We start from the raw sequence: 14,927 nt of genomic DNA, 5'->3' as shown, positions 1-14,927 counted from the left end.
AGCAATCATACCATATTTTTTTTTATTTCTATATAAGTTTTTTTTTACATTGAATATTACTGAATTTAACTATTTTGACATGGTAAATTTGTAAACCTCCACAATTGTTATAAAACTTGTATAGGAGTTATTCTTCAACCAAACTAAATAAAGCAGTGTTCCTTGGAATCATGTTCAAACTAATTATTATACTGCTTCAATTTGTAGGGGCGAAAGATACCAGAGGGACAGTCAAATTCATAAATCGAAAATAAACTGTCAACGTCATGGCTAAAAATGATAAAGACAAACAGACAAACACTAGTAAATGTTTTATTTTTTTTTCTTAATTTTGTCTGTCGTTGTCCTTTTTCATCTCAAATAACTACATGTATAAACAACAACTTGAATTTTAATTTGAACTTTAACTTAACGGATTGCGGTACTCATCCAAAGCGCATTACACAAACGACATATAGAAATCGGTCTAAATAAAGGCAACAGTAGTATACCGATGTTTAAAACTCATAAATCCATGGACAAAAAACTAAATCGGGGTAACAAACTAAAGCTGAGGGAAACGCATAAAATATAAGAGGAGAACAACGACACAACATTAAAGTGTAACACACACGAAATGGACTAAGCATTAAATTAGAGAAAACAATCGACACAACGGAAACACAACGTTAAAATGTAACACACAGAAACGAGCTATAATATAACAATGGCCATATTCCTGACTTGGTACCGGATATTTTTAAGGAAAAAATGGTGGTTTGAATCTGGTTTTGTGGCATGCCAGACTTCCCTCTTTTATGGCCATGTGAAATATAACATTAAAATGACAACACAACATAACAGGACTACAATATAGATAAATAGAAGAACACAATTAACAAAAAAAACCCACACAAATAATAGCTAAAACAAGACAACAAGTTTAAAATTTTAATACGCAGGAAGTGCATTTTGTCCACACAAGACTTACTAGTGACGCCCAGATACAAAAGTTTAAAAGCCGAAACAAGTACAAAGTTGAACAGCACCGAGGATTTAAAGTTAAAAAAAGCAGTGCAAAAAAAGGCCAGGGTTTTCTGTTAGGTATCAGAATATCTATTATTTAGAACAATTTATACTTTTGCAAACAGTAAATATTATAAAATGACTATACAAAAGATATACATGATAAAACTGACGTATCAACTTATTACAGGAAACAACCGAAATACATTACAAAACTCGACAAAATGCAACACAAAGAATAGACACATCCGAATAAGTCAAAACCTCAACGTCATCTTTTAAATTGTAAAATATGACAAAAATGTCGTCACATTTGAATTTATAAAACAGATCATCAAAAATCAAAAATGACGTCACATTTGAATGAATAAGATATAATTATGATTGATTTAAGACTATATTTGAACTAAATACTGATATTACATTTAAAAACAATGCATATTTCAATACTTACTAGTAGCTAACGCGTCGCCAGTAAACTTAATTTGCAACCATCAAATCCCCAATTGATGCCGTCGAAGCTTAAAATACAATATTGTTATCTCCATTCTTATGAAACTGAGAGAAAACAACGTTTAAACATGTATTTAAAATCTGTCATATGCCGTCTGCGCTTGCGCGTACGTCCCATAGCATCAATTGTCAATTGATGCCATGTAAATAAGTGACGTTATCCAATCAAAATGAACGTTACAAACGTTGTTGCATTATAATTAATATTCTTTACCATAACACATAAATATATTAAAAAAAGATGTCAAAACATTTGATAAAATCCGTTCCGTTGAAAATTATAACATTAAATATTTAAGCTAAATCATTCAAATGTGGCCTAACACTACTTTTGTCAAAAATTAGAAGGGTTTACGTGTAAAGCCCCGGTCACAACATATCGTTTGATTTTTTTGTCGTGGAAGATCTATATATATGGCTTTGTCGTGCAAAATTACAAAAAAATATTTCGATTGGTCACATCAGATACGATATGTCCACGATGGATCCATGATGGGAACACGACAGAAACACACATTGGAATTGTACTGTTGTGGATTTGTCGCAAGTCGGTCTTACAGCAGTCTTCCAACAGTCGTACGATAATCGAGAGTTGTTTGGGACTATTTATCAGGTTTTCATGTCATGAGATTCGCTAGTAACTAGTATGAAAATACAGATTTTTTTGTGTTATTAAAATTTGCTGTTACAAAATATTAGAAATTATTATAAATTAAGGAATGTATCTCCATCATGCAAAGCTCTGATTCCTTTCACGGATTTGGCTATACTTTTTGGACCTTTTGGATTATAGGTCCTCATCTTTTATATAAGCTTTGGATTTCAAATATTTTGGCCACGAGCATCACTGAAGAGACATGTATTGTCGGAATGCGCATCTGGTGCAAGAAAACTGGTACCGTTAATTGTATTACTATCACTGGGTCGATGCCTCTGCTGGTGGACTATTAGTCCCCGAGGATATCACCAGCCCAGTAGCCAGTACTTCGGTACTGACATGAAAATACGGATGTTTTGTGTTATTATGATTTGCTGTTACAAAATATTAGAAATTATTATAAATTATGGAATGTATCTATCTCATGCAAAGCTCTGGTTCCTTTCACGGATTTGGCTATAGTTTTTGGATCTTTTTGATTATAACTCTTCATCTTTTATATAAGCTTTGGATTTCAAATATTTTGGCCACGAGCATCACTGAAGAGACATGTATTGTCGAAATGAGCATCTGGTGCAAGAAAATTGGTACCGTTAATTGTATTACTACCACTGGGTCGATGCCTCTGCTGGTGGACTATTATTACCCGAGGGTATCACCAGCACAGTAGCCAGTACTTCGGTACTGACATGAAAAAATGGATGTTTTGTGTTATTACGATTTGCTGCTACAAAATATTAGAAATTATTATAAATTAAGGAATGCATCACCCTCATGCAAAGCTCTGATTTCTTTCACGGATTTGGCTATACTTTTTGGACCTTTTGGATTACAGCTCTTCATCTTTTATATAAGCTTTGGATTTCAAATATTTTGGCCACGAGCATCACTGAAGAGACATGTATTGTCGGAATGCGCATCTGGTGCAAGAAAATTGGTCCCGTTAATTGTATTACTACCACTGGGTCGATGCCTCTGCTAGTGGACTATTATTCTCCGAGGGTATCACCAGCCCAGTAGCCAGTACTTCGGTACTGGCATGAAAATACGGATTTTTTGTGTAATTAAAATTTGCTGTTACAAAATATATGAAATTATTATAAATTATGGAATGTATCTATCTCATGCAAAGCTCTGGTTCCTTTCACGGATTTGGCTATAGTTTTTGGACCTTTTTGATTATAGCTCTTCATCTTTCATATAACCTTTGGATTTTAAATATTTTGGCCACGAGCATCACTGAAGAGACATGTATTGTCAAAATGCGCATCAGGTGCAAGAAAATTTGTACCGTTTATTTTATTACTACCACTTGGCCTTTGCCTCTGCTGGTGGACTATTATTCCCCGAGGGTATCACCAGCCCAGTAGCCAGTACTTCGGTACAGGCATGAAAATACGGAATTTATTTGAGTTATTAGAATTTGCTGTTACAAAATATAAGAAATTATTACAAATTAAGGAATGTATCTTCGTCATGCAAATCTCTGATTCCTTTCACGGATTTGGCTATACTTTTTGAACCTTTTGGATTATAGGTCCTCATCTGTTATACAAGCTTTGGATTTCAAATATTTTGGCCACGAGCATCACTGAAGAGACATTTATTGTCGAAATGCGCATATGGTGCAAATAAATTGGTACCGTTAATTTTATTACTGTCGTGAAACTATCGTACCTTTGTCTCACAACGGTCGTGGGTCACTCGACCCCAAACAACTAATATATAAAGAAAGTCTGATTTATGGCGTGCCATTTGCCATTTACTTTCAATATTATCCAGTGTCATTTTAAGTTCGATTCAAGTAAACGACGTATTTCATATTAGTATATATTATAATTGTTCCGCGAATTTAAACCAGGATGCCCCCGAAAAGAAAAATATAACAAAACAAAGATGGTAACAACGCTAACAGGACCATATTCAACTCTTGTTGAAGTCCGACAAGGCGCCTATTCAGCATAAGCTTAATCGATCTATTGGATTGCCATCCTCTTGAAACGGCAGACGGTATGTTTTTCCAAACATTCATTCCCGCCGAATTTGTTTCTTCTAAATAAAACGAAAATATGTAGCACGACAAACGTACCACTGGCGTACTACAAACAATCAATTTTGATCGAGCATCGTACGAAATTTTATATTCGTGAAACAATAGTGCGACTGTCTCACGAGTGTCTTGCGACAACCGTGAGATTGTCATACGACAGTCATGCGACAAAAGTACGATTTATTTGTATTTAAATGGTTTATTTTGGTATCCACGACAATGTGTTTATCGCTCGGATGAATGTGATAAGACACTCTCACGAAAGCCACAAGACAGTGACACTACAACAAATCGTAGAGCAAAAAAGGTACATGTCCAATTTTCGTCCAACGACACACGACATACGACAGCGCAACGATGTTCATTATATCGTGCAACTGTCGTATGACAATCACAGATGACCCGCGATTGGATGAAATATTATGTCGTGGCACTGTATAGATGTGTCGTGGGTTCGTTTTGACCAGGGTCTACTAAATACTTCATCCAAACGCATTATAAGGTATACAAATGGAGAATGCTTCGTTGTCTTTAAATTCGATTATAACCATTGGTGTTTCGATCGTTCGTGAAGAATATAGGTATATGTTAACCCAAATAAATGTGATGCACAGTGCACGTCTAAATATTACCTTTCAAACTTAAATAAATGAATCCAAACGATGTTGTTAAGAAAATAAATATTCGTATCATTATTATATGTTTTCCAACTATTCAATACTGAACGTGTGGCTTCATACCTTCTGTATCCATTCTTTAACCATATTCTGTGTGTATCAATTGTGTCTGTTCTGTTTGGTAGATAAATATTTTTATATCGATATGCAAGAGGATGTGTTCTTCTTATGTATTTACTGGTTACCAGAGGTTCTACTCCTGATACTCCCCAAACCGTTATAAAGAACGACACATTCAGGGTGAATACAGACGCATCCGGATAAGACGATATGATCGCAGACTAAAAATCAAACTGAAAAAAAAATATTGAGAAGGAGGTGGAGGAAGAAGAATATACGTTATTGTAATGCAGAATAAAATTGCAATAATATAACGTACGCCCTCATATCAAATAAATTTGTTTCCGGTAAATCGATTTGCATTAGTTACGGGAAGTTCAGTTTTCGTACTTACCTTTTCAATTTTATATTGTTCAATTGTAGAAACATGTTTTATTGAAATTTTATATACTGTAAATTCTGAAATTGTTGCGTCCGTTTATTATTGTGAATATTGAAGAAGGGTCAACAACTCGATATAAGTTATTGCGATTTCAGGAAAATCTGAATACAGCTATATGAACATGTATCTGTTGGCAAGATGCAAGTTCTTACTATTGCGATACTCACCGTGCAAATCGCATTGATAAAAATTTAACAGTACATTACTCCTACTTTTATATCTTATTATAACGGTTTGCAATTCATGAAGCTTACAATATATTCAAATATTTTGGCCACGAGCATCACTGAAGAGACATGTATTGTCGAAATGCGCATCTGGTGCAAGAAAATTAATACCGTTAATTTTATTTACAATAACAATATATGGAAATTAGTTTGGTACATTGCACGAAGATATCCAAGTTATACTCATTAGAGACTCGAGTTTTGTCAATACCAAAATATCAAATTATTTTTAAAACAGGACAATAACACGATTTAAGAAACACAAGTGTATTCGGTTGTTACATAAGTCATGTAAACAGAGGGGAAGATAACAGGGGTTAATCAAAATCATTGACAAAAAGCGAGGACAAACATCCAATTCACAATACACTCCATAGAAAACTTAGGGCAGATCTTTTAAAAGTTTCATTTCCACTGGTGACATCCGTCGTATACGCAGTTGAATGATATACGATGAAAAGAAACATTTGATAGTAGATTGATTAATGTCTCACATGTAACCCAAATGCATCAATTATCGGTCAAGCAAGTCATCTTTCCCTTTAACTTCACAATATTGTAATGTGAAAGAATAGACAAGACTGTTACAGATATAACAAGAAAACCACACACATAAAAAGATAAAAAATTGTAAACCAAATCAAAATCTACAGGAAAAACTCTACTAAAATACCTCAAATTGAAATATTGGATCATCATCATCATCATCATCATCATCATCATCATCATCATCATCATCATCATCATCATCATCATCATCATCATCATCATCATCATCATCATCATCATCATCATCATCATCATCATCATCATCATCATCATCATCATCATCATCATCATCATCATCATCATCATCATCATCATCATCATCATCATCATCATCATCATCATCATCATCATCATCATCATCATCATCATCATCATCATCATCATCATCATCATCATCATCATCATCATCATCATCATCATCATCATCATCTTAAATTTTGATGTTTAATATTACAGTAGAAAATTCAATAAAAAAATAAATAAAAAATAATCGGGAAAATTTCCCGAATTTTTTATTGGACTAATGTTTTTTTGTCGAGTTTTTGAATTTCCGGTTCGGCGCAGAAATCTACTTCCGTTTCCGGTCTTGTTTACATGAGACTTTGAATAAAATATATATTTAAAATTTATCAGTCTAAAAAAGGAACTAATACTAATTCATTTAAAAAAAATGTTTGTTATTAAAAAAAACGTTACCTGATGACAGCGTTTATTTGTTTACATTGAATATGACGTCATAACTTAAATAACGTCACAACTAAAATCCCTAACAACAGAACCAAAATCGGAAACGTAACTGTATTTTCGTTTCTCTTTTTAACATTGTTGATTTAAAAAAAAAATAATCAAGACTTCGTCCCCATTCACAGGTAATTCCTGCCTCATATTATTCTAAGCTCATTTTGCATTATTACATTATCGATCTCTTTGTTGAACTAATCGTTTTAATGTTCAAAATATATCATCTACTTTCTATGCATAGTTACCATTTGTATTTGTGTGTATTTTGAAAATGTATCGTGAACGATGATTTCGTCAAAATCTATGATCGCCACAAAAGCGAATCCTTGAAAAAATTCTTTACATGAGTAAACAGCCACCTGTTCATCATGGGAACTTTGGTGGTAATGCCATTGTTGTAATGTAAATCCTCTATCTAAAACAAAAAAAAAAGAACAATTGATGAAAAAGTATGTTCACTTTACAGTAGATAAACATGTTTTCCATGCTATTTTGACACTTTTACAGTACTAGTACATAAATTAAGGATTTAAAAGGCTTGTTAATTTATAACATCAAGTGGTTGATAGAGATTTACAATAACTACCTGACTCCGAGTACGAGAACGACTACAATTTAAATACTACGCTATAGGGGTGACCTCAAAATAATGTGTATACTAGAATATAAATAACACATAGCTGAGAGGCTGATAGAGCAGATTGTTACCCCGAAAAAACATTGTCAACCGCGGAGAAGCCAATATTGGCAATGCTTTTTCGAGGGGTAACAATCTGCTCTATCACCCTCCTATATATGTGTTATTTAATTTATTATACAGTTTCATAATTTTAGTTTTGGAACTGTGCATTAAAAGAATATACGTTTTAGTTTTCTCATTTTGGGTTGTTTAAATTATGTCATTTCGGGACCATTTATAGCCGACTGTTTGGTATTGTTTTTTTTTCTCATTGTCGAAGTCCGTATGCAGACCTTTACATTTTGTAGTTTTAAACCTCCAAGTCAGTTTGTATCTAGTGGAAATCATACCACATCTCATTTTCAAATTATGCTCACTTATTTGTGCAACGACAACATTGACAACGCCATAACGAAACATGAAAGAGACAAACAGACAAATGATAGTACACAAGACACAACGTAGATTTTGATTACATGACTGCGTTGTGTCCGAGAAACTCTACTTTAATATCAATTAGCAATAGAAGGAATTATACAGTATTTATATGGAACTCGATTGGAGTGTAGTAAGATCGCGGTATGAACGTGGTATGATCGTAGTATGGTCGTGTTAAGAGCGTAACAAAATCGTAGTGGATGCGTGGTAAGATCGTGTTGCAATCGGTTAAATCGTTGTATGGTTGAAGTGAAGACGTGATGAGCTTAGAAAGATCGTGATAATCGTAGTGAAGTCGTAGAATAACCGTGTCGAGAACTTGGTATAATCGTAGAGTTATCGTTGTTGAAGCGTAATGAGGACGCAGAAGCAACATGAAAGAAACGAAAATTAGCATTTGCATGCCGCTCATACAGCAACCTCGCCACGATCTAAATTTGTTTTGGATCACGATGAACTTGGTGCGATTGTGGTCTAGTGGGACTGGTGCTTCATATTATGGACGTCATTTTTTATCGATTTTTGTCGACACTTTATGATTATTGCAAAAACTATACATAATAAACACTTAATTCTTTGTCTATTGTATTTAAGAGTTTTTGGGGTAGTTTAAATGATCTTACAGATTAATTGCTTTTTAGCTGATATTAGCCATATTTTATCGACTTTCTTTTCTTATTTAGGAATGTGCTGCTTGGTCTTTTATTTTGTTTTGTTTTATCTTATGTTATTTGTCTGCGTCATTTGCAATGTCTACTTTCTATTGCGTTGTTAAAATTTTTCGACTTATGAATTTGAACATCCCTGTCCCTCTTTTATTGGAAATTTTCTAGTGCAGTACACACAAATATTCTTTGTGTGATTTTCGTATGGCATGTAATTATCTTTCATCTGTTATGTAAATCCAGATAGGTACGTTATATAATATTTCTGAGGAGACAAAAACTTATTTAAAGTTATTATCAAATTGAATAAAGTATTGTAGTTTTTTAAATATTTTCCAAGTACATATCTAATTTCCCGGGCATGTTATTTAGAAAAGAAATCAGTGTTGTAATCCCTTCTCTTTCGTAATGTCTCAAAACTTTATTAGCGTCTTTATTTAAGGATTGTACAGATATAAAAACCATGTCTACACCCATCATTTTCTGATATTCAAACCACTCAATAAGGTGCAATGGGTTAAGATAATTGTAGGCTATTTTTGCACATATTCCGAATCCGTTTTCTTTTATCTCTGGGTATAAAACAGGATGAAGATTATACGAAATACTACACGATTCAATTTTTCCAATTAAGTGTATATTTACCATCCTAAAACCAATATTTTTTACAGAGCACTTGAACTGTCTTGCTATTAAGTCAGTGAATTCACTGTTATGATTATAGGTCTCCTTCACAACAGCATTTATACGATAAATAGGTGTTCCCTGGTACCCATTTATACAACAGTCGCAATAAGAATGTTTAGATCCATCCAGAACATCAAGAACAATACTCTCTATAAAACTCCATTTTGTCTTTGCTTGTGCTACTGCAGAGAATACATGTACAGTTTCATAACAGGATTCTATATTCTGAAATGATACAAAATACTGTTAGGTAGCAATTTCAATTGTATTATTTTTCTGTGCAATTTGTGTTAGGTTTTGTGATATTTATGATGTTCACACTGATCCATTTTGCAATTGAATGATGTGTATGAAAAACGTTTTTCTTCTACCGTTTGTTGATGATACTAAATATGTGTGACTTTCAATAATTCATACACTTACGCCCATAATGCCACGTTCAGTTTCGTTATGTCCATAATAACTATCAAATATTCATTAATTGTTAGTTTCTAAAACCACTTTCTGCTCCTTCGACTTTTTCATTGCGGCCATAATTGGTGGAGTACACAGAGATAACTATCAAACTTCGGCAGATACTATATATAATATCGTTGCATAAATATGTAAAATAAATGTATGTGTGTTTATGTGTGGATGCGAGAACTGAGTAGGTAGACTAAAGACTTACCTTAACGTAGTTTCTTTTGCAAACCATGTGTAAAATAACAAAAATAAGAAAAAGGCATAATGAGGACACTTTTCTAGTTTTTTTCATTGTATTTGTTGACGTTATGTTTCAAAACGATTTGTTTCCTTCAAATCAATCAAGCAAAATTATATAGTAATGAATCCAAAATCTTGTTAAATACATTTAGTCAAGTATAAAAACAACATTGCACTCTTTCATAGCATACCGTTTGAAACCCCATGTTAATGTGAATGGTAGAACTGACTGAAAATCAATGAGCGCCTTCTATATTTGATACTGTTCCAACTGTACTACGAACTGAAATGAACCATTAAATTATTTCGACTCACCTTTGCCTAAATTTTATTTTCAATGAAAAATGTCGATTTTAGTGTTAAAACATAAGTTGAATCATATACAATTATGCATTAGCATGATAGCAATCATGATTTAATCTATTCAAATTAAATTGGTATGCATACAATTTCATTTCTTCGCGCCTACCAGTTGGAAAGCAAGTCCTTCGATACGGCCGTTGTCGTCAAGCTCTAGCAGCAACAATAGCAGGGGGGATTAATTAGGTGGCGCTACAGTCGTCCGTAACGTCAAAAAGTTCGCCAAATCAATCGGCTAAAAGATTGACGTTTAAAGTATTTTTTGCAACTTGTCATGCTTTAATTATAATTAAATTTAAAAATTTGTAGGTTTTGTGACCAATATAATTTATTTACGGCATACAAACATTACAAAAAATAGCTTGTTAATGCTATTCCTTTATCCTGTCCTATCTAAAAAAATAGCCATCTTTTTTTTCTTCAAAAAAATCGATTTTTCCTAATTTGACGTTTGCGTATCCAAATACAGAAAAGAACGGTAATAATCTTAAATGAAACCGGGAAACCTATTTCAAATTTTTACACTTTTTTGAAGCCATTATTTTTTACTTTTATACATCAATTTGAGTGACCACCAGCCATGCCAATTTGTATCTGGTTTTAGCTACGTTTCTACTTCAAAACAGTGAAGTTTAGCTTCTTATCATTGTTCCTATTTCAAAGTTCTCTAAAATACTGATTTTAATAAAGACATGAATGAAATTTTGATTAAAAGTTGTGGATTTTCACTATTGAATACGATACTTGTATTTTAAAGCAACAAAACCCCCTGTTGATCCCCTACACAAATTGACGGTGACATTGTTTTCTTTTTTCAACATACGTCATGTAACGTTTACAACAAAATATGTGTCAGGGTCATGTGCATAGTAAAAATTTACACATTGGAAAAGTGAAACAACAAACAAAGATCTTCTTTATTGCGTTTAAAGCTAAAGTTAAACGTCTTGGAAAATTCTGACAGATCTGACAAATTATTGATAGCCTACTGTATGGATGGACAAAAGCACAAAAATAGCAAAAGAAAATGCATTGCAAAGAAAATTCTGTAGGAAAAAAACATATGAAAAAAGGAAATGAAGGTCAGTTAATACAATCTTGCTTATGTTATTTTCTCTTTACTTAGTAAGCTATATTGATAAGAGCAAAAACTAGCTTATCAAGCCAAGTCAGCCAAACAAGAAGTAAATTCATAGAGATGTGTTCTTACAAAATTGAATTTATTCCAATGGCAAATTCTTGTCAAATTTGAGCATCATTGATCATTATTGAAGTAAAATGCACACAATTTGTCCCACCAGTTTCATTTCATTTCCTATTACTAGTATTCAGGTAAAGAATATATGCAATACTTTAAAGCAGCTGATATAGCAACCTGTTCAAGGTTCAAAGAAGCCCCATTTTTCCAAAAAAGTTTACTTTCACAATCTATAAAATACCCTGAGAAATAAGACAAAGGGCTACAGTACAAGCTAATCTAGTAGTTTAATTTTACAATAATAATGATTCTGAAATTCAAAATTGTATGAGTTTAACTTATAATTTAAAGCATATTTTTTGTACTGAATTTCTGTCAATATTTTAGGTATAAAACTAATAAATCCCTTTTCTGTATTTTACTGTTCAACTATAAAGAAACATAGGCTAAGGTTAAAAGGCTCTCTTATTTGAAGAAATTTGTTGTGACTCTTCGTCACACTTTATAGAATATAAAATATATATGATCAGTACTATTTACATGTATCTGGTAATTATATCAATTTTCAGAAAGATTATTCAAATTGTATAAACTATGTTTTATTGCATTAAATATTATCAGAAGTGTTAAAAAAAATTCTGCTAGGAATGATCCCAAATATAAAAATTACATGTAGTATATTTCATCCACCAGATCTAATTTCTTTCAATATAGCTAGGTTTTTAGTTTTACATGTAGGTGTCATGATCCACATTTCTGAATTGGTTTTTTTTTACTTATATTTTGTCTTTTAATTTTATATATTTAGTCCTTCTCTGAAAAATAGGGAAGTATCTTTTCTTTATATTATCATAACATAGTTATATATCGAGTTTCGTTTATTGTCTTTCTAATTTTTTGTGCATTTTGCTGGGTTTTTATTTTTGACAGGTGATATTAAGGGGAGATAACAACTTGCACAAATCGGCATCAAAACCACCGCTTCGTTTTGAAATCAATTTGACGTTTGCGTATCCAACATTCTATTGCCGAGATATTCATATCGAGTGTTGGTCTTAATGAGATGGTTTATTAAATTTAAATTCAGCCCATCATTTTTAGTTTCCTCGTAAATATATAGATGTTTCGATCAGGAGACTTGACAATTTTCGCCCAAACTCCAAGTTTGCAGATAAAATAAAGAATAAAGGACTTTTATTTGATGTGTGAGCTTTGACGAGAATAAACTATGGATACTCAAGATTATTTAGGTCAATAAGTTATTATTACGACAATAGTATATAGAGAGTAAAAATGAGGTTTGTCTCGTCCTTTTTTTTACTGCATTTTCACGGTCACGTGACTCTATTGTTGCTGATAAACTTGGGGTCAAACCGTGACCTGCTTTCCAACTGTACGTGTACATTATAAGGGTTCCATATTTGAAGTTACGTTTTTCTTTTTTTTAATGGTCCTTAGTATCTAAAAAAATATGTATTCGAGTATCGTATCATATTTTAATAACGTTTATTGTGTTTTCTTATTGCCACTAAATCTCTCTCTCTATATATATAGGCGTAAAAAATAAATTTCACATGTGCAGATGTATATATTAATAAAATAAAATAGTAAAATAAGTTAAAAGTTAACAGTTCCATTCAATCGATTTCATCCTTCCATTGGGACTCTTCAGGATAACTGATAACGCACCATATCAGTTATCCCGAAGAGTCCCAATGGAAGGATGAGATCGATTGAATGGAACTGTAAAACTTTTAACTTATTTTACTATTTTATTTCATTAATATATATATCGTAGGTTTGAACGTAGTTTTCAATTTAGACTCGTTGATATATTTTCGTTTGGGCTTGTATCATATATTCCCTCCGGTTTATATGATCCGTTCATCCTATATTGACTCTTAAAATTCAAGAGTTTTATCTAAAAATGAGGGTACTTTTTATATGGCCTTCCAAATACCGTTTTGATCCCTAACATCACTGAAGAGACATTCATTGTCGAAATCCGGATCTGGTGTAGTAAAAAAATATTGTCACCGTATGTTTGTGGCATAACATCGTGGCCACAAGTTATTATTTTTCTGTTTGGTATTAAATTTATATTAAGATCCATTTTGTTACATCTTGTGATCAATTTTTTTGGCAATCGCCAATGGCAGTCAGCAGGGTTAAAGAACATCAGTTGTTCGACCTGTTAGTCAAATGCGTTTTGTTTAAATATACTTTTTCACTTTTTTGGTCTTTTGGAAAATGTTGTTTGTGCTGTTTTTAGACCCTTCTACAACGAAATTTGGTTTACATGCACAAGTATAAAAATTGCGGTTTTTATCCGACGCAATCGTAGGTTTGAACTTAGTTTTCAATTAAGCCTCGTTTATATATATATATATATATATTACGGATTACAAATGTGTCTAGGTTTGTGATTGGATAACAACACAGAGTTGTCAGTATATATTCAGGAAACTGCCGGGGTATATATATTTTTGTGAACCCCATGTAAGATTTTGCCCACTCGGACCCGTTTGTTTTATAAATAGGTAAGTTCACAACAGTTATATTTAACATTGCCATTAAAGCGGGAGGCTTGGCATGCCACAAAACCAGGTTCAAACAATCATTTTTTTCTTTAAAAAATGTCCTATACCAAGTCAGGAACATGTCAGTTCGTTTCTGTGTTCGTTACATTTTAACGTTGTATTTCTGTTGTGTCATTGGTTTCCTCTAATATTTGAGTGGGAATTCACATCACTATAAGACGTTTCACGGTACTTTTCTATCCCATATTCATGTATTTAGTTTTGATGTTATATTTGTTAATCTCATCGGATTTTGTCTAAGGCTTAGTTCGTTTTACATTTTATTGTTGTGTCGTTGTTCATCTTTTATATTTGTAGGACTCTAAAGTGCGATGGGGACGCTAAAGTACGATGTCACGCTAAAGTGCGATGGTTTACCATAAAATGCGATGTTCCCATACGCTAAAGTCCAATGGTCTGCGAAAGTATAGACGTTATAAATGTATTTGGATTATAACGTTATCAGTCGTTTATCAATGTTTATAAAAACTAAAAATAATCACGCCGGTAGTCAAATTACAAATATTTGATTAAGAAATTTAAACCAAATGACAATGACTTAATTTATTTAAAACTTAAAGCAAAGGTGTTTTATTTTGGTAGCTGTAAGAATAACTTGTATCCTGCAGTCGACCCTTTTTACTTTAGGCCCTAAACATACGAGTAGTATTCACAAATATATCCTGTATCCTGC

The 14,927-nt window shown here is 32.6% G+C and overlaps 1 protein-coding gene across 1 annotated transcript; it reads right to left on the bottom strand.

Annotated features, from left to right (window-relative positions):
- Positions 1-9,028: 9,028 nt before the first annotated feature.
- Positions 9,029-10,184, bottom strand: LOC134711375 (uncharacterized). Its single transcript, XM_063571969.1, has 2 exons — positions 10,062-10,184; positions 9,029-9,616 (listed from the first exon to the last, which is right to left on the bottom strand). Exons 1-2 carry the CDS (start codon positions 10,146-10,148, stop codon positions 9,029-9,031), a joined length of 675 nt encoding a protein of 224 aa, XP_063428039.1. The 5' UTR covers positions 10,149-10,184.
- Positions 10,185-14,927: the final 4,743 nt, after the last annotated feature.

The sequence above is a fragment of the Mytilus trossulus genome, chromosome 1 (assembly GCF_036588685.1).
Source record: "Mytilus trossulus isolate FHL-02 chromosome 1, PNRI_Mtr1.1.1.hap1, whole genome shotgun sequence".
In the NCBI taxonomy this organism is placed as follows: domain Eukaryota; kingdom Metazoa; phylum Mollusca; class Bivalvia; order Mytilida; family Mytilidae; genus Mytilus; species Mytilus trossulus.
This window is presented reverse-complemented; position numbering and strand designations above follow the sequence as displayed.